The 21,138-nt window shown below is 37.2% G+C and overlaps 1 protein-coding gene across 2 annotated transcripts in view; it reads left to right on the top strand.

Moving 5' to 3' along the window:
* Positions 1-842: 842 nt before the first annotated feature.
* ADGRV1 (adhesion G protein-coupled receptor V1) overlaps positions 843-21,138 on the top strand; it is a 507,877-nt gene continuing 487,581 nt past the window's right edge. The window contains exon 1 of one of the 2 annotated variants that reach the window (XM_045796286.2): positions 843-1,006. In XM_045796286.2, the coding sequence (XP_045652242.2) occupies positions 985-1,006 (22 nt within the window). In that variant the 5' untranslated portion in view covers positions 843-984. Of the gene's footprint in view, positions 1,007-1,276; positions 1,400-21,138 lie in introns of those variants that run through there. The other variant, XM_045796287.2, reaches the window with a different exon arrangement.

Below are 21,138 nucleotides of genomic sequence, written 5' to 3'. Positions count from 1 at the left end.
CGGTTTGAAACTTCTAAGAATGCTGCATGTGGTTTTCTCTGGCACAGATGGGCACTTGCGCGTTGCGGATGATCTGATCTGATCTTGGGGGCTTTACTTTTTTAAGCCCTGGGAATAATTGCCCACATCTATTGGGATTTTACCACGTTTCAGATGTAGCGTTGCAATTCACACACGATCTCATTAATCTAATTCTTCTAACAACCGTATGAGGTAGGAATTAATCCTCGTTTATAAAGGAGACAGATTACTTACCTATACGTTGACCGTAGTCTCCATTTTTAAGTACATGTAGGGGTAGGGTCCTCATTTCTAATATTTCGTCAGTTTGTGCGCAAATTCTATGAACATCTCAAGGAGTGCTTCAGTCAAAGTTTAAAATAAATGTCCTTCGGAAAGAACAAGAATCAGTAAATGGCTTTTCTCCTCAGAAAGAACACCGGGAATTGCTTACAGAGTACCCAGGGCGGAGTGCCCGCCAGTCGGGGGGCGGAGGGGGGTGGGTGGTGTCTTTGTGCCTAAGGGGACAGACTAGAAAGTTCAGTCGAAGAGTAAAACACTAGAAAGCGCGAACCGCGTAACTCGCCCAACCCGCGCCGGCCAAGTCCAGGCTCTGAGGTTCCGGCGCGCACGCCGGTCAGCTTAGGCGCCTGGCTGCCGGAACAGTCCATTAGGGATGGCCACTGCAGGGTGTTCTCGACGCTGGAGCGCAGACCTGGCTGCCCGCTGCGCCGACGGGGGCGCGCTGCCTTGGGCAGCCACCCCCACTCCGCTGGTCAGGTGAGCGCAGCCCGGGGAGCCGCGAGTCCTATTGGAGCAGACGGAGGATGGAGGGGGAGGAGAGAGGGGGGAGGAGAATGGAGCCGCTGTCCTGACCCGATAGCGGGAGAGAGGACCAGCGGCCCCGGCGAAGCCCAGGGGCGCGAGCGAGAGGCAGAACGACGGTGTGCGAAAGGGACCCGCGGGGCCGCAGGGCGCGCGCGGATGTCGGCGTCCCCAGGACTAGGTAGGCCACGGCTGGGGGTGGTGCTGCGAGCATCCGGTGCTACAGGGGAGCGGCGCAGCACGCGCGGCGCGCAGGGGGGCTGCTCCCGCACCTGTTGCTGGAGGTGGAGGCGTGGGCGCGGGAGGCAGGGCGTGCGCTGCGCGCCGCGCGTTGCGGCTAATCCCGCAGAGCTGTCCGCGTCCACTCTGCCCGGGGCTGCGGCGGGGCGGGGAGCGCTCGGTTCCTGCCAGCCGCCCCTTCAGAAGCAGCTTCATCTCAAGGAAGGTGAGAAGTGGGAAAGAGCAGAGGGAAAACTTTCCTTTCCTCTCTTTTTTCCTGTTTGAAACCCGAACCCTAGCTTCAATTTTAAAAAGTCTGCTTGGGAAATAACCAACCGAGAACGGCGCGCCACAGGTAATAATTGATAATGGGAACGTTGAAATACACTAAAGAAGCTTTATGTTAAAAAATAACCGCTGTGTCGAAGAATTTTCAGTGAAATATGTTGATCTCAGGGAGTTTGGAATTAGCCTGGAGCCGTAGAATAATATGTATTTTTAAAAAGCTTAGACATTTTTAACGTCTTCAGCTATTTTAAAATTGATTTTTTCCCTTGAAATTAAAACTAAGAAACTATGCTAGTGTTCATGGGGGGAAGAAAGTCATTTTAAGGTGCAATATTAACTTACTCGTTGTAACTTTTATTTTAAACCGACGTTTAACATTTCACGAAATCCACAACATTTAAAAATGTTTGTAATGTGTTTATATGTAAGCTGTGGGCTCTTTTAGAAATTACTCATATCAAATCTTAGGCGTGTATAATTACCAACCATTAGGATAAAGCTCAAAGAATATACCTTGCTAATACAGCATTATTTAAAAATTCTTTCTTAAGTTATTACCTTACATCACTGAAGTGTTTCTTCCTCCCCTTTGTGTGTTATTTATAAAAGCAGCTAATAGATAGAACCAAACAAAAAAAGTCATGAAAAAAAGATGTTCTAGTCGAGATACAAAGGAACACCGACAATTCTTTTTTGGGTGATTTACTGCAGGGAGTGCCAAATACACTCTGAACTGTGATATAATAAACTCTTTTAAATATATGCAATTAGATATGTCTTGGCTTGCAGTTAAATTACTGTTACTTAAGACCTTTATCCATCCTTCTGCACCTGATTTTTCCTCATTTACGAAATAAAGGGATGGAACCAGGTGAATGAAAAGACTTATTTCAGGTAGAAATGGTAAGTCTCCTTATAACTTTTTAAAAGAAGTAGCCAACATGTATACACTAAAAATAAGTATGACCAAATCCTATCTCCATGTTTTTTCCGTGATGAGTCACAATAGCAGCCACCCCATACTGAATGCCTGTTATGTAATGAATTCTGAGAAGCCCTTTATATAGATTATTTAACATTTACCACAAGACCATAGATTAGTATTTTTCCAATTTACAGATAATGATATTGAGGCATGGAAAGTTTAAGTTCTTTGCAAAAGTTCCCCAGTTAGTAAGAGCTGATCAAGGATCTTTCCTGAGGGCTCTAAGCATCTACCCTAAACTGAATGTGATGATTAAAAGCTGAAACCACCTGTAAACATCCATTAAAAATAATCTTAAACCAAACTGTAAGTACGTAATGAGGTGCAGGCAAATTATGGAACAGAACAGCATTGAGTCTTGATATCAGAAATAGAAATCATGTATCAAAGTTTATTACATTTTACTAACAGCAGTTATAGTTTTATGCTGTATATATATCAAATATTGAATGCCAATTGTATTCATTGTCAGAAAAGGATAATGTGAGGTGTATTTGGAACACAAATACTTTGATGATAATAAAAATAATGATTAGAAATAATATGGTAAGGCAGACGCTAGTGTGAGGCAAAGTATTTATCTTTCTACTTGCAGGTGCCCTTGCCCATGTTCTACCCAAAGAAAAAGATTGTTCACAACAGACTTAGCTGTGACTAAACCCTTTTGTTCATGCTCCCACGGTGAATACCACATTTACTGAATGCCCACTGTATGTTAGGAATTCTAGGTCCTTAAAAAGAGTAACTTTGTATTTAATCATCAAATACTATTATCCTGATTTGCAGATGAAAAAACTGAGGCAGAAAGATCTGTGACCTGGGAGGTCCCACAAAGAAAATACATTTTGCCTTGATTGCGTGTTTGATCCTTTAATGTTCAGAAAGTCATAAGGTGTGAATACACTGTTGCATTCCTTAAGCACTGGGGGGAAATTTGGAGCCAAACTAGATCAACCCCTTTATTTCCTATTTGGGAAACCGAAACATAGAGAAGTCGAGAGACTTAAAGTCACATACTCTCTTTTTGCATTTATGACTTGAGTCACCTGGATATTCCCATAAACTATTAAGTGAGAAGCATGATAATTGATTAACTTGGTCATTACATGTTTGATTTTTTGACACTCAACCAAACACTGCCTCATGCTCCTTTTTAATATTTCTGTCCTACTGTTACTGAAAATTTCAAGGTTGCCCAATTAGGATACTAAATCTTTGAGGCCGGGGACTATATTTTATGTTTCTCTAGTATCTCCAGAGTTGAGCACAATGGTTAATATATTGAATTTGTTATAGGCTTTGTTACTGATTTACCTCTGATAAGTCATTATTTTATGCACGGGGTCCAAAAGTTTGCACCGTGCAAGCACGGTGCTGTCATTACTTTCACTTCACATAGAGGGCAACCAGATAATTTACGGATGCTTTTAAAGCATATTGAGTTCTTTAGATGATGATTGCTTAATTTGATTATAAAATGTAGTGTGACCACGGTGAGATTTGGATGGGCATTTCCCTGATTTTGTGGGGAAAGTCAAACAGCTTAGTATTACATGCAGTTGAGTGTACATCTCTTTCTCTTTCTTTGACTTGGAAATAAAAAGTTATTTCCCTTTTTTCCCTATAACTCCTGCTGGATCAGGGTGAGAGCTGAATTATTTATTGGAACTGTTTACGATTTAAAGATCTACTTAGTCTTAGTATTCTATCACTCTCAGGCAGCTCAAACTTTATGCAAATAATGGTACTTGTTGAGAAATGAAGATAAAAAGACTGTCTCACACAGAATGAAGTAGTATAGAAAGTTGATTTCTCCATGCATGCATGCCCGTTTTTCTCCCTTCACAAGGCAGGAAGGGAGCCAGGGGTGGGGACAGAGGGCATCTTTGCATGTATGGAGGGTTCCCCAATGTGTCAGGATGTCAGGCCACACAAGAGGCCACAGCACCCGAGCTCTGTTGCCCTGATGGAGGTGTGGTAGAGGAGGAGAAGGGTGGAGCTGGGACACAGGAGGCTGTGGTAATACAAAGGCTGTGTTTTCTGATTCCACTGTGACACACTATACACTTTAAAATGTACCAGACCAAGTCCCTCCCCCAGCTGCTGGGCAGGTGGTCATGGGGCGCTTTCTGATGCAGTCAGGCGTAAGGCTGGCTATACCTCAGAATGAGGGCAGGATGCTGATAGGGCATTTCTCATTCATTTATTCAGGATTCTGAAAACCCCGAATGGATTCTTTTTCATATAAAGGGGGAAAACTGGCTGTTGGAATAATTCTCCATAAATGAGTTTTGAACTAATACAAAATTATTAGGTATAAAGGGAGGCTGGAAGTCTCTTTGAGATAGGCAATGATAGCTCTTTCCATATGCATTTGAATGTAATTACATTGAAAATATTAATGTTTTAAAGATTACATTATTTGATTACTTTAATTCATAAATTTGTTATTCAAAATTCCCTTTTCCTAGGCACGCTTTCTTGATTTGTGCTATATATTTGGACATAGAATTCTTTCATGCCTTACTTTATTAGGGGCTTAACGTGGCTTAAATCCAACCATCTGTTCGCATCTTGGCACATCAGTGCATTGGAGGAGCTGGTAGGGGCTAAATAAATTTCCCACATTTTAAAGGTTAGGGAAAGAGCTACCTTTATGAATAGATTTCAAATGATTCTCAGCAAGACAATAGTGCAGAAGTGGAGAAAAAATGCATTTCATTCTCTGAAGCACAAGGTCCCCTGTCTGTCTTTAGTTTTGCTGAAAGGCAATTAGCATTTCAACTAGCCAATTTGGTTACATGCAATGAAGTACTTGGGTTTATAATTTGCTGCTCTCTGTCTGAGGCAGTTGAGCTCCAGCTCATATGTAATCCTCTCCAAGTAGCCTTCTCTCCTGCATAGTTATTGTTGCTGGTCTTAAATAACTAATCAACAGAGAGTTTTCCTTGCCTTCAACTGTGGGGTGCCATAAGGCAAGGAAAATGAAATGCCAAGCTAATAAGGGGATGATTGTAATTATTAAATAGTCATTATTGAAATGCGGCACAGGTTGAAAGATACAGAATAGCTTCAAATAGAATAGCTTCAAAATACAACTTCAAAAAAGGCATTGTGTGGTGCTCTTAATAGTTTATTTCTGCATGCAGTGGGCACAGTGAACTGAAGGTATATATGTTATATAGAGGGAATTAAGTGAGATGATTCAAAATTAACAAAGAAGAAGCAATTCTTAATTATTTATATTGACTTTGCACTCTTTCTACAAGAAAGAATTCTATAGGTAATGAGTATAAAAGAGAAAATAAATTTTTTAAGTGTTATAACAAGTGAGCAAGAGCTCTGCAGCATACTGTGGAAATAATTCAAAGGTTTGTATATGTGTGCTAATTGAAGTTAAGATTTTGTTAGCTTCTTTAGTCATGAATTCTGATAATTAGGTAATATTAATATACTTCATGCACATATCATATTCTTCTTAAAGTATCACTGTGTGTTTTGATAATCCTTTTGTTAAGATAATTGAAATGATATTATCTTTTAATCCATGTCATGGGGCGGTAATTCAATTTAGCTCATCTTTTTATGCAACACTATTTTTGCAAAGTTGTACTTACGTAATTATTTGGAAATAAAATAATACGTTTCTCATTTTTCAAATAATGTTTCACTGAAAAGGCGTAAGAGAAATGTTTTAGATATAAGCCTGGCAAGTGATCAATATAATTTGAGAACATATGTGAAAGAATTGTACTATCTTTTATGTTTCCAACCTCTGATATAAAGAGAAAGCCCTGTCTGCACCTATAATTAGAGTCATTTGTATATTATTCAACTAAATTCAGCATTGTTGCTGAGCAGGCATGAAATAAAGAAGCCTTACCTGTCCTTTGGCAGACTAGTCAGCTAGGGATGGAAAGTGTGGAAAAAGTGGGACTTGATATGGACTTTGAAGAATGGTGGAGAAGAAGAGGGAGTGGAGAGAGGTAGAGAGAAGAGCCCAGGGACTAGCTTGGATCAGGGGTGCAGAGGGAGGAGTGATCCAGGTGTCTTGTCCCAGATACACATTAGATCAACTTGCCTGCAAATGTTGAAAGAACAGAGAGAGCTGGTTGGAAGTGCAGGGTCAGTTGGAGTTTTTAAAAAGGTGAGATATAATTCACTCATCAAAAAAACTCCCACCTTTTGAAGTAATTCAGTGGTATTTAATATATTTATAGAGTTGGACAACTGTCACCACCGTCTATTCCGGAACATTTTTGTCACCTCAAAAAGAAATTCAGTATCCATTAGCTTTCCCTCCCCATCCTCTCCTACCCCCAAGTCCCTGGCAACCAATCTGTGTCTCTACAGATGTGCCTGTTCTGGACATTTCATGTGACTGGAATCGTATAGTATGTGGCCTTTTGTGTCTGCCTTCTTTCACTCACTTTCCAAAGTTATCATGCTGTAGCATGTATCACTACTTCATTCTTTTTTATGGCTGAACAGTATTTCTTTGTATGAACATATGAATATACTGCCTTTATCCATTCATCAGTTGATGGACATTTGGGTTGTTTCTACTTTTTGACTATTACATTATAGACATTTGTCTATGAGTTTTTGTGTGAACATATGTTTTCAGTTCTGTTGGTTATATATCTAGGAATGGAATTGCTGGGTCACTTGGGAGGGCGGATAAAATAGCCGGGATGCATTCAGGAGAAACTTACCCTTTTCTTTTATGCCTTCTTTTAAGCTCAGGGTCGCATTATAGGGCAGATGTATCAGGCATGGCTTGAAAGTTCGTCACTTGGAACTTTCCTTGTGTAGACCTCTGCCAATTAACATTTAAGACAGGACCAGATTGTGAGAAAATAACATAAAGGAAGTACTTGCAGCCAATGACTTCTCCCTCACCACTGGCTTTAGGTTTTCCTAAGAAGGAAGTATGGTCCAGGCTGGCATAATAATTGACCTATCTAGGATATGCTAATGTCAGAAATGTGATTGGACATTATTTGATGCATATTGAATTCAATTCTCTGATGACTTCTGTGTTTTCAGTAGGGACTCACCTAAATGATACTGGTTGAACTATGAAAATGAGGAAAAAATTATTTTTGCTTCTAAGACAAATTACAGAAGATTTCAAATGTTTCATTAAGGAGAGCAATTCAGTAAATCATGTGATTGAGAATTGGACCTTAGGTAAAAGACAAGTCCAGTTCACTAATGTATAGTTTTATCAGATATCAGGAATTCTGGTGTGTGTGTTTGTGTGTGTGCATTTATGCATTTGTTTATTGGAAACCTTAACTATTTTCCTGAAAGGGTCTGATATACTTTATAAAATGAACAAATTTAAACAAATAAATTTAGACAAATGTGTCTTATTTTGGTGGAAGCAAAATATTTTAAGGTTTTTGAAAAAACCTAAAAAATATATTTATGATTTGTAACATAGATTCACATGAATTAATTCATGTAACCTTAACCGCATGGTTGTAAGTTACTGTTTTACTTTATAGATGAAATGAAGATTTGTAAGTCAACAAAATTAAAAACAGCAACAAACTCAGGTCTTCAGTTTAGTGTCCAAAAGTTGTTTACTCATTAATGATCACAGTAATGATCATAATCTATTATTTTTTTGGTGTCTCACAAAAGCATTTCTATTAATTTTAAAATGAATTGACTTCTTATCTTGAATTTCCTAATAAATAGATCTGTTTCATCAGGTAGCTTTACATTGAAAATCTCACTATAATAAAAATATTTCCAAGCCTCAATCAGGACTTCACTTCTTTTGAACATTTGTTACCAAAATTATAAATAATTAGGGATAATCTTTGAATCCCATTACAAAGCAATTTGATCCTGAGTGGCAGTTTTACATAATATTTAAGTACCTTTCTTGGAGAAAGTCAGCAAACTCAGGAAATTGTTCTTGTTTTCAGGTGATTAGAATGCCCTAGCTTTTATAAGACAGTGCTCTACCTACTACTTGAGAACTTGAAATAATATAATTAATAGAACTTCCAGAAGCTGTTTTAGCTTAGGGGATTTTATTTCATCTACTTTTTATTTCTCACTTATATACATGAGTGCTGTTACATTGGGGGTTGGCCATTCATTCATTCAATCATTCAGTGTTTACTGAAGTACTCTGTCAGGGTCTTGAAAAACATGCTGAGTGGGTGATTTCTCCTTTTACATTTTATTGTAGCTACTGACCTCAAAATTCAGATTTTATAGTGATTTTTAACATTTAAAATCCCAACGATTTCATTGGCACTGTGTTTAGAAATCTTAACCCTACTCTTCTAGGTAGCTAACTCCTTTTCCCTCTCTCCTCGGAGATGAATATAAGCATGGAGAGAATTAGGGCTGCTATTTGCCTTCTTTCATTGCTTCTGCTCTTATTAAATTACCATGTCATCCGCAAATAAAATCTACTCCAACAACTAGTCACCTTGCAAATGGAAGATCACTGTGAGTGTGAAATTCTACGTAATATGACCATTCTTGTTACATCATTAAGCATTAGGTATAGGACTGTGCTAGTAAGTAGGCTATGCTGCCAGTAAGAGGCTAGGTTTGATTATAGAGAGAAGAAAATAAAGATGTGCGTTTTTCATTTAATGGAGTTTTTATATGATAAGATGTATAGATATAGTGGCTTTTTAAAATTACCTTTCCTACAAGGTCTTTCCTAGCAAGATTCCTTTGTTAATAGAGAATATTAATCTAGTATTTAGTTAAAAACATGGGATCCGGACCTTGAGAGCTTAGGTTTGTATCTTGGCTTTGGATTTCTGAGGTCTAATCTTGACAAATATATTTAATCTATATGTCAGGTTCCTCATCAGAAAATGAGCACAATAATAGTACTTATATTTTAAATGGTTGCTATGAGGATCAAAGAAGTTAATATATATAAAGGAATTAGAATAGCCTAGCTTTTAGCTGCTATTAGCTAATATTGTCACACATGAAACCCAGGTTTTTGATGATTAGGATGCATGAAAGATACCCTCTTCCTTTGCTCCTTTGGCTCCTCTAGATTCCTGAAGAGGATTTAAATTAACATTGAAGCTATGAGCTCGAGCATCAGCCCCTAACATTTCTTTTCCTTTCTTACTTTTATAGACTTCTTTTGGATCCTTAGCACATTAATCTTGTAGCCTTTTTATTTTCTAATATAGGCACTTCCTTAGGAAAGTCTCCCTAAACCCTCCAATTAGGTTTTACATCATTCAGGTTCTTATTTCTATAATATTTGCTGCTTTGACTCATGAGTCTTTCTAGGGCCTTTTATTATTTTTTTTAAAAAAGACTTTATTTTTTTGAGAGAGAGAGACAGAACAAGCGGGGGAAGGGAGAGAGACAAGCAGGCTTTATACAGAGTGTGGAGCCTGACTTGGGGCTTGATCTCAGAATCCTGAGGTCATGATGGGAGCCGAAACCAACTGAGCCACCCAGGCACCCCTCTTTCTAGGGCCTTTTAAAAAAATTTCCAAGTGATGCTGCTTTATTTTTGTTTTTTGGTATTGTTAATTTATAAATGAATTTTATTGTATTCAGAACACAAGCACTAGATGCTATCCAATTTTTAGAATTTAATGTCAATTTTTATAAACCTTTCTTCTGTGCTCAAAATAACATTGTATTCTCTGATTGTTGGGGGTGTATTCTGTATGCCCATCAGATCAAGCTTAGTAACTGTGTGGTTCATACCTTCCATATCTGTCCTAATTTTTATGTACTTGATATATTAAATACAGAAAAAGAGAGAGAGAGAGAATATTAAAATCTCTCACTTCTCTCTGGTGTTCTAGCAGGGTTTTTTTTATCTATATTTGGAAGCTCTGTTTTAGCTTACCTCCTGGTAAGTTGACATTTTTGTTATTAAGTGACTGTCTTTATATGGTTTTTGCCTTGAAGTCTATTTTGTCTGTTACAGACACCAATAACATTTCAGTAGGATTTGCCTATTATCTCATGAACTTCAGAAAGAAGGAAATGATCCCAGAAAGCTCTAAGATGTAAGGAATGTTGACTGAAGTCAAGAATAAACATTTGGATAAACAAAGAATATTAACGATTAAATTCTGTAATTCTGTTGTTACGCATTGAGAGTTAAGTAAAATAAGATAGAGCTTATATCATAAAATTAGCATGTTAGTGGGGTTTGTGTGACAGAGGATTGGTTTTGAATATTCCAAGATCCTTTTATTGTTCAGTAGTAGGGTGAAGATATTTAACTTTAAACTTTTGAAAATTTACAGGGCGAAAATGATATCGCTCGAGGAGCAAACATATCAATCCACAAGCACAGTGAAAGGAGGCAAGAGAAGAAAAAATAAAACTGTATAAGAGCAGGGCAAAAAGCACGAAAGGCAAAAAAAGGTCTAAATGTAAGACTATAAGAAGTGACTATAAATGAAACTCTTCAGTAAGAGCACAGAGATTATCAGAGAAGACCAAACATTATAGAAATCAATTACATGTCGTTTACAAGGGACATATATTAGACAAAAGGACTTAGAAACGTTGAAAGCCAAAGAATGCAAAGAGAGATAACAGCCTCTTAACAATTTTGTATTTAATTTTGTACACTCTTACTTGAAGAGAGCCCCAAATTTATATATGCTTCAGTCATAACTAAACATTCTAAAACTTAATAACTTAAAATAACTACTTACTTTGCTCATAAATCTACAACTTGCAAGGGTTTTGTGAGCACAGTTACCTCAATCTTTTTGATTATAACTATTCCAATAGGAATAAGGTGTTATTTTATTGTGGTTTTGATTTGCATTCTTCTGATGACTGATTAATCATGTTGAGTATCTTTCCATGTACCTGTTAGCCATTCGTATGCCTTCTTATGGAAATGTCTATTCAGTTCCTCTACCCATTTTTTAATCAGATTGTTTGTTTTTTGGTATTGAGTTGTATGAGTTCTTTATATATTTTGGATATTAACTCCTTATAATATAGGATTTGCAAGTAGTTTCTCTCATTCTGCAAGCTACCTTTTCATTTTGTTGATGGTTTCCTTTGTGTTGCAGAAGTTTTTTAGTTTGGTGTAGTTTCTCTTGCTTGTTTTTACTTTTGTTCCCTTTGCTTTTGTTGTCAAATTAAAAAAAAAAATTCCCAAGACTAATGTCAAGGACCCTACCCCCTAAAATTTCTTCTAGGAGTTTTATGGTTTCAAGTCTTCTGTTCAAGTCTTTAATTCAATTTGAATTGATTTTTATCTGTTTCATCCACAAATGATCATTTTACAATTATTTTATTAGGAGTTGCAAACATGCTCTTTGTTAACTCTGTCATTCTTGCCACATTAGCTGGAATTCTTGAAGGAAGAACTTTTCCTTAATGGCTAGGCTATTTGGTTATTCTAAAAAGGAGTTTACCTAGAACAGACAGGGTAAATATTTAATTCTTCCCTTTTAAATGTTAATTTCAGAGTAAGCCACTGATGCTCCAGTTACTTTCAGTGGTGACCAGTGAGATTTATTTGTTTATTTTAGTATACTTATGAACAGAAAGATTTATATATTCAATGTGTTTCAAAGAATTGCAATCATTACCTTTTAGATGCACAAAAATTTTAGCCTTTGGCTAATGGGAGCCCTTTCATATTCCTCTGCCCCATTAATGTACCCTCATTAATCCTTAATAGCATCCTTGGTGGTACAAGATACTCAGGTTCATTTTGCATATTTCCCTCCCTAGACATCAGTTATTCCTATAAGAAACCCTTGTTTCTGGGAAATGGTGTTTAGAGACAAAAATCTGAGCAGTAGTGATGCTTATTGTTACTTAATTGTCATTACTTCTAAGCCTTTTTAATAGATGAAGTCAGAAATATATGTTTTACAATATATCATGAGGTGATACTGGTATTTCCAAATTAAATTTAACCTTCCAGATACTTTATATAATTTTTTTTGGTTTTATTGTCATTTCTACTTTCTCTTATGTGATGGCTTATTATTCCTATTTTATAAACATGTATAGTTTCAAAATATATATTCTACAACATATAAAACGTGGTTCCCAAATGTATATTCTAAAATATAAAAATATAATTTAGATACAATAATACTGATATTACTACTGACAATAAGAATACTGAATGAACTATATAAGCTTTCTTTGCAGCTGTATTTGTCATTAGGATTTATTCTACTGTGGTCAGTCAAAATACTATTTTCTAAAGTCACTAGAAATAATTATTTTTTTTGTGTGATTATATCATCACTTGCTATACAGTTGCTTTATTTATTTCAGTTTGTCTGTATATACTTATTTTTGCAAAGAAACGTTGACAACATAATTCAAGGGCTGGTAAAAGTGGTTATCTGTTGGGCGCCTGGGTGGCTCAGTCGGTTAAGTATCTGCCTTTGGCTCAGGTCATGATCCCAGGGTCCTGGGATTCAGTCCCACATCGGGCTCCCTGCTCTGCAGGGAGTCTGCTTCTCCCTCCTCTGCCTCTCTGTCTCTTATGAATAAGTAAATAAAATCTTTTTAAAAAAATGGTTTTTAAACCATTTAAACCATTTAAACCAGGGGAGGAAAGTAATAGGTGGATGGAAGTGAGAATTCTCTGACTATATCTTGTTATATAGGCTTAAGCTTGGATTCATGTAAATGTGTTATATATTCCAAGATAAAAATTAGATTAAAAAATTATCAACAGCAGGAGATGTCAAACAGTCTATTGGATGTGTGAATCTGGAATTTGAGGAAGAAGTTTGGCTGGAGATGTAAATTTGGAAAATTATGTTTATAGTAGTGAGGTGAATGAGATCAAAGTGAGAGTGAGTGTGGTTGGAGAAGAGGTTCCGGTCTGAGAACTAGAATAGTTTATCATGCAGAGGTCAGGAAGAAGAAAAGGATCCAGCAAAGGAGGCTGAAGGATTGAGAAGGAAAACCAGATGAATATGGCATCAGGTAGCTTCATGAGAAAGTGACCTAAGAAGGAAGTGACCATCTGCCCTTTCAGTCATTTTTCCTGTTACCGTCCTTCTACTATATCCTAAACCCCAAATGAATATTTAAAGTTATAGGACACAGCTGGAGTTAGGGAAATGGGTGATATTTAGGGTGGGAGAGAATGTGCTCTGATAATGGGAAAGCACGTCCAACTTAGAGGAGACATTCAAGTAAGCCAGTTCTTGTAAAATTTTCACTCTTAGTCTACCTACCTTCTGATACCTTCAATTCTCTCAGTTGACTTTGCTGAACTTAAGTGGAATTCTGGATTTAAAATAGGATCAAGTTAAAATTTAAAGTTGGAGGAATAAGAATAAACAAAAAATTGTCTTTCATGAATTGTAAAAAAATACAGAGAAAAATGATACAGACATCTTTTTTTTAAAGCCAGTTGATTAGCCTAAATTTTATGATTGAATGAAGGGATGATTACTATGACAGAAGGTGAGGACACAGTGGGCAGTATAACTTCAAAGTATTTTGTGCCCTGGACATATTCCTCAAAAGCAAAATAATGAAAGAGGGAAGTCTGGGGGAGTCATTGCATTATTAGAAGAAGACTCCCTTATTTCAATTTGTGACACCAGATCACCTAAGGCAAACTCAAGAGATGAAAGATGTTGTAGTGATGCACACAATGAATTCTATTAACGACTTCCTTTTCACTTGTGAATTTTCTTCAAAGTAAGTTTTAGGTATAGAGAATTTCTTAGAAGGATGTGAATACATGTGTGGGTGGGTGAGGGAGGACTGTGTTCTCTCTTCAAGGAATGCACTGCAGCTGAAAGAAGAAATTGAGGAATGGAAGATAAGGAGAAAACAGCTTAGGAAAAGTAAAAGATAATGAGAGATTTGCCTATATTCTTGTTTTTATTAATATTTCTGCCTTTTTCATTTATAAAAACTTGGGTACCAAACATATCTAGAAGTTCCCTGTTTTTATAATGGATTGAGAATATATTCATATAATTCTAAGATTGTAATAGTTAGGGTTTAATTAAGCTCTGAGGGCTTATATCCATAATTCATGTGTTCTTCATTTTAAATAATTATAAATAATAATTAAAGTGACACATTATATTTGATTTGGGAAATTAATGTATATTAAAATGGCAGAATAGTGAATAGAAATGTTCAGGTTATCTCTTTGGTGTTTCAATAAACCACCCCAGCATTTAGTGGCTGAAATTAATTTATGATGATCTCTCATAGCTCTGGGGTTTAAAGGGCTTCTCTGGACTCTTCTTGCTTGGTGTCCACCATAGAATTGCAGCTAGAGAGTTACTGAGGATGAAATCTTCTAACTCGTAATCACTCCCATGCCTGGGTTGTGATGTCATGTCTGGACATGACATGTATGGACAACGTATCTCTCTTTCCATGTAGGTTCTCCATGTGGCTACCTTGGACTTCCTCAAAGGATGGTGGTCTCAAAGTAGTCAGATGTCCTACATTGTGGTTGGCTTCTTCTGGGGCAACATTGCTGGAGCAAGTTGCTAAAAATAATTTTAACCTGGAATCTTACTTATTGATACATGCTTGTGGGAACTTCGGTTTTTTAATATGAATTGGGTGAGTTATGAGTGGTTGCTATATGTCAGGCAGTGTGCTAAGAGTGCCACATATCTCACTTCTTCTAATCCGCGTGATTACCCTTTGAAGTAGATGATTTAAACCCACATTTTCATGAGAAATCTGAGGTTTAGAGATATAGCTGAGTTTTAGGGACACTAAGCCACTTGCCGACCTAACACAGATGGTAGGGATAGGGTGTAGATTTGACCTAGCAGTGTGACCCCAAAACAAGTGTTTATAATTTCCTATAATACAGACTCTTTTTTTAAAATAAAAAAAAAATAGAGTTTTAATGATTGGAATAAGACTAGGCTTGGTGCAGAGGAGGATGCAAAGATAGATAAAGCATAACATCCCTTCTTAAGGAGACCAAAGTATACTGGATAATGGATGTAGTTTTAAGTCAAAAAATAATATTATAAGTCATATATAAGAGAGAGGTACTCAACTCATCTTAATTAGGGATGTAGAGTTAGGGAATAGAGAAAGAGGGTGGGTTGGGAGGTCTGTAGCATTTTGTTTTTGGTTTGAGACATGTTTGAGGGACTGGTAGGAGATCTGTATGGACATACCCAGCAGTTAGGTGAACATGTCTTCAGATCAACATGTAGGATTGCGGCTTTATTTAACAAGAACAATTGCCTACTAGAGTCAAAATAGTTTGCTAGATACTGTGGGGTAGCTACATGGAAGTGTCTAGGTAATTGACAATATGAGTCTAGTTCTGTAGGATGTACATAGGTATCAATAGGGGAGAATTGTTCTGTTGTCATTATAGATTTGAAAAATGATGGATTAAATAAGGTTAAGTCTGTGTTTAGGCCTTTTTGGTGTTTGTTTTATGCTTTAAGTATTTTGAACATTTAAGAAGGTATGTATACATACAAATTTATTTCCTAAATATAGTTCACAACAGAGTTCTTTAGATTGGCCAAAATGTGGGCATAGCATTGCATAGAACACACTTTGGGGAACACACTTCTGAGAACTTATGTGAAAGTTTAAAAGTTGGAATTTAAAGTCTTTTATAGGGATTAGGAAAAGCTGAGATGTCTCAGAGGGGAAGTTTAAATTTGTTATTGAAGGGATGGATAGAGTTGAGATGGAAGCTTGAAGAGGAAGCAAGGCTAAGGTTGGGGGATTGTTTGTAGGTAGGAAGACTGCATTTGGGAGAGAGGGAGGACTCGAGAGGAAGGGAGGGAGAAGAAAAGAGAAAGAGAAAAGGTAGCGAGACTAACAGGAATAAAGTCTTAAAGAAACAAAGAATGGGGTCAGAAGTATGGATGGTGGATTATTCTTAGGGCAGTATGGGTGTTGCATTTTTGGAGATAGTCTATGGAGGTGGAGGAAGAGAGAATTCTGAGGGAAGGGAAATTCTGAAATACAAATGTTCAGAGGTAGGCAGTTAATATTGATGGGAATTCTGATACAGCAACGAAAGCAAAGAAGAATAAATATTACTCTAATTTCTAATGTGTAAATGTGTACAATTCATTTCCCAGTAACTGTTCACTTATCAGTGTGGAGGGTCCAGTTGGGAGATAAAAACTGATCTAGAGAGGATTTGCCTTTTTTTTCTTTTTTCTTTTTTTTTACCTAGGAAAAAGCTTATTCAGGATGCAATTCTATTTTAATGTCTTGATTTTGCTCATATTTACTGCTGCATACCTAGGCCTTAGAAAATCCCTGGCACATTGCAGAGACTCTGGGTATTTTTTGGATGTTGCCAAATGATGAATGAAAGTTAGATACAGCCACAGCTAAGACCATCAGTAGGGTCCGCATTCCTTTAAGCTCTTTTTTTTTTTTTTTTAATTTATTTGAGAGAGAGTGAGAGCTAGCGGTGTGGGGAGCAGCAGAGGGAGAGGTTCAGAAGTAGGCTCCTCGCTGAGCAGGAAGCCCCATAAGGGGCTCAATCCCAGGGCCCTGGGATCATGACCCAAGCTGAAGGCAGCCGCTTAACCAACTGAGCTGCCCAGGTGCTCCTCCTTTAAGCTCTTCAAAAGTTGTGTGCATGAACAAAAAGACTAAGCTATTGAAGGACTTCACACTAAACTATAGCTGGAGGGAACTGGTTAGGAATACTGTGGGTGGAAGATAGCACTAAAAAAGTGGTAAAAGCAGTTGCGTGGCCCTCCTCTGAAAGATAGTGCTGACCTGTGCCCGGAGCTGGGGCCGGTGTGGCATGACGGCCACAGACTAAAACAGCAAGCCTAGGCGAATGGAGGAGTACCAGGTTCAGACAGGGCAGTGGGTCCTGAGGCTCAGTGGCAGCTATATCTCTGTAGACAGGGAGACACCTTACATCCTTTAGGAATGCATATGCCACTGGAATTCTTGGAGCATGCAAGTAGGGGACCTCCAAGAGGTAAAGCTGGATTTCCTTCCAGCATGACTCATGGTGTTTGGAGTAGGATTTAATTTAATTTGGAGAAATAATGTCATGGTGGCATATTTGTACCATGAGTGTTGTGGACTAGTTCATACTTGTTACATATTAATGATTACAAGGAATTAATATTTTTAATTACATCACAGCTGTAAGAAAATTTTAATCAAATTTAATCTTGTCATCCCCTAGCATAGTAGTGAAACAGAGTTTGAGCTACATTTAAAAAACAGAAATAAGCAGTGTATCTTTTAAGAAGAAGAAGAAAAACCTTTAACTTTGTAATATGTGTAGGTAGTAGATATGACCATGAAAGACCCAAAAGAATGGAAATTTAAGGTAAGAAATTAAAAAAAAAGATTTAGAGTGAATTCTTTTTTCTTTAAGATTTTATCTATTTATTTTAGAGAGGGAGAAAGAGCGGTCTAGCAGACGGAGGGGCTAAGGGGAAAGGAGAGGGAACGCATTTCAAGCAGACTTGGTGCTGAGCATTGAAGACTGACGTGGGGCTTGATATCACAACCTGAGAGCATGACCTGAGCTGAAACCAAGAGTCGAAAGCTTAAACTGAACCACCTAGGCACCCATAGAATGAATGTCTTGAGAAAAGCACAGATGAAGTTACAAAACATATTCAAGAAGGTAAGAAAGAGTACACTCAATATATTATTAGGCATTTGCTTCTTTGTAAAGGTAAATTTATATTTAACAAATACCTTATTTGAAATGAAAAATCAGAAGAAAAAAATGAACAATCAGAAGATCTTGCAAAATGTTTTATACAGCTTAGACCCATTCCAATGATTTATTACTGATAAACTCGTAGGTTTTTCCTGAACTGGAAAGATTTCAAACTTTGACATAGAATTTTTGAATGTTCTAATAGAGGTTAACATTTTTATCAGTAAAAAAAAAAATCTGAAATGAATTTACTCTGGAGTTAGTGGCATTTTCAGAGGGCACTTAACAGTATTTAATGGATTCAGTGAAGAGTGTTTTAGTGTTTGGAAATTTTGATCTGCATGGTAGAGGTACTTGTGTAATCTTTTTTTTTTTTTTTTTTTAAGATTTTATTCATCTATTCGACAGAGATAGAGACAGCCAGCGAGAGAGGGAACACAAGCAGGGGGAGTGGGAGAGGAAGAAGCAGGCTCCTAGCGGAGGAGCCTGATGTGGGGCTCGATCCCATAACACCAGGATCACACCCTGAGCCGAAGGCAGACGCTCAACTGCTGTGCCACCCAGGCGCCCCAGTACTTGTGTAATCTTACCAAGCTCTGTAGAGATTTATCAAAAAATGAATTTTAGGCTTTATCTTGATAAACTATTTATGTAACTGGACATAAAGAGAAGCTCAATCTCAGTGATTTTCCTTAGGGATACAAGTATATTGACAAAAAATTGTAATATACTGAAATGACATTAAATGTATTTCTCACAAGTTCAGTGTGTATGAGACAAGTAGAGAAATAAATTAATATTGTAGAGTCATTGGCTTCCAGCTTCCTGGGATGGAAATGTTTGTAATCCATGCTTAGGTTTTATAGGTTTCAAAGTTGTTGAATATTATAGAAGTTGGGGGGAAAAGTAGGGGGTGTTCAGATATTTTGGCTTCAAATTAAGGCCTTTATTAAAAAAACATTTTTAAAATTTATTTATCAGGGAGAGACAGAGTAAGAGTGAGCACAAGCAGGGGGAACTGCAGGGAGAGGGAGAAGCAGGCTTCCCACTGAGCAAGGAGAGCGACGTAGGACTCAGTCCCAGGACCCTAGGACCATGACCTGAGCTTTAGGCAGACGCTCAACCACCTGAGCCACTCAGGCATCCCCTTTTATTTTATGTTTAGAATGCTGTACAGTTTTTGAGGTCATGTAGAAAATTTGAAAATTGTTCAATGAAGGGATTGAGTATCTAAAAAGTATTTTGTTTAGTGGTGCCTGGCTGGCTTAGTTGAAAGAGCATGTGACTCTTGATCTTGAGATTGTCAGTTCAAACCCCACATGGGGGGAGGGTAGAGGTTACTTAAATAAATATTTAAATAAATAAAAAAATAACAAGTATTTTGTTTCAATTAGGAAAATGGCTCCTTGCAGTGAAAATAGATTATATGATATATAAGTACCTTACAAATATGGAAGGGGAAATACTTAGCTGGACCAGAAATGATTGTTTAGCACTTTACCTAATTCATGTGAATATCATCTATTTAGACAGTGTGGTCACTTTTTTTTTTTTTTTTTTTTTTTTTGAGGGAGAGAGCATGAGTGGGGGGCAGTTAGGGGCTTAAGGACAGGGAGAGAGAGAATCTTAAGCAGGCTCCATGCCCAGTGTGGAGCCTGATGCAGGGCTTGATCTCATGACCCTGAGATCATGACCTGAGCCAAGATCAAGAGTCGGACACTTAACCTACTGAGCCACCCAGGTGCCCTACCAGTGTGGTCACTTTAAGAAATACTTTACCTTAATAAAATTCAGGTAAGACCAAAGAACAAAAAAAATTTTTTTTTCATGTATCATTGTTAACCTCACATAATTCTATTTTGGGTCAAAGTTAAGTGAAAGTGTTCACCAGAAAACAGAATGTTATGAACAAAATTAAATGGAAGCTTATTTCTTCTTCAAACAATAAAACATTCTCCTTTCTATTTGGAAACAAGAGAAACCCCAACTCTACTAAGTAATCTTTGTGTTACTAATACCTGCAGTAACTAATATCTGCAGTAACAAACTTTTTAGAATATAACAGCAAGAACTCAGCTTATCAAACCCTATAAGATACAGCCAAAGCTACACGTGGAGCAAAACTATAGCTTTAGGGCAGGAATAATGAAAACTAATTTTCAGTTTATAAATCTTAAAAAAAATACTATAATAAACCAGTCAGCATAGAGAAATTGAGAAAGATTAAAGAAGAAATAGGTGAATTAGAAAACGGAAAATTTGTGGACTTGGTAAATAAATCCAAGGTCAAAATAGCGAAAATCAGTAGTCTTATAATTTCATTTTACAGATGAGGAAGTAAACTCACAAGGTTAAATGACTGCCTACAGGTCCCCAGCTAACAAGTGACAGAGCACTGTAAAGACACAGCTGGTAGTCCCCGGTGTATTTACTTTAGTATGAATATTAGCTTTGGCCAACAGGTCCATTAGTCTGAATTCTGGTGAACAGTGTAGACCTTAAGTGGCTAGAAAATGGCTTGCAAGTGATATTGCTGGACATGTTAAAATTGTTTCAAGTAACTAGTTGAAGAAATATGGTGAAATCGGCTGTCACTTAGAGGTTGCTGGAGCTTTGAGCAATAAGAAGGGCACATAAGCGTTACTATGACCTGGGACAATAAAATCAAGAGTTTTATTAACAGAAGGAATAATGCTATGTACATATGACGTCAGAGAAATTGAGGACCAGAATCTGAAATTGATAACTGTTTGGCAACACTTCTTCATAAACTCATGCTATAATGACTCTATGTTCTATTAATTCTATTAGACTGCCATAAGTATCCACTGCATCTTTTGATGAGGTTCCACTGCTATGTTATAATGATTTATAATACAAAATGTACATAATGCTTTGGTAGTTGGTACAGTTTTTAATAAGTGGACAGATGGATGGGAAGAAGTTGAGCTTATTTGGTTTAAAGGAAATCAATATGATTATTTTTAAAAAAATGGGGTGGGCTGTACATAGTGTCTTTCTTCTAAAGAGTATGGTATGGAAAGGGGTGGGGAGAAGAAAGTCTTAGCCAGGTGTAGTAAATCATGTTGATAGCATGTACCTTTATGTGATGTAATGAGAATGTCACTCTACCTATGTGGTCTTCCTGCAAAACCCATTAACCCCAGTCTAATTATGAGACAAA

This window comes from Ursus americanus, chromosome 5 (genome assembly GCF_024610735.1).
Source record: "Ursus americanus isolate L20-20 chromosome 5, mUrsAme1.1.p, whole genome shotgun sequence".
NCBI lineage: Eukaryota > Metazoa > Chordata > Mammalia > Carnivora > Ursidae > Ursus > Ursus americanus.
The sequence above is the reverse complement of the archived record's forward strand: the minus strand, read 5'-3'. Positions and strand labels throughout refer to the sequence as shown.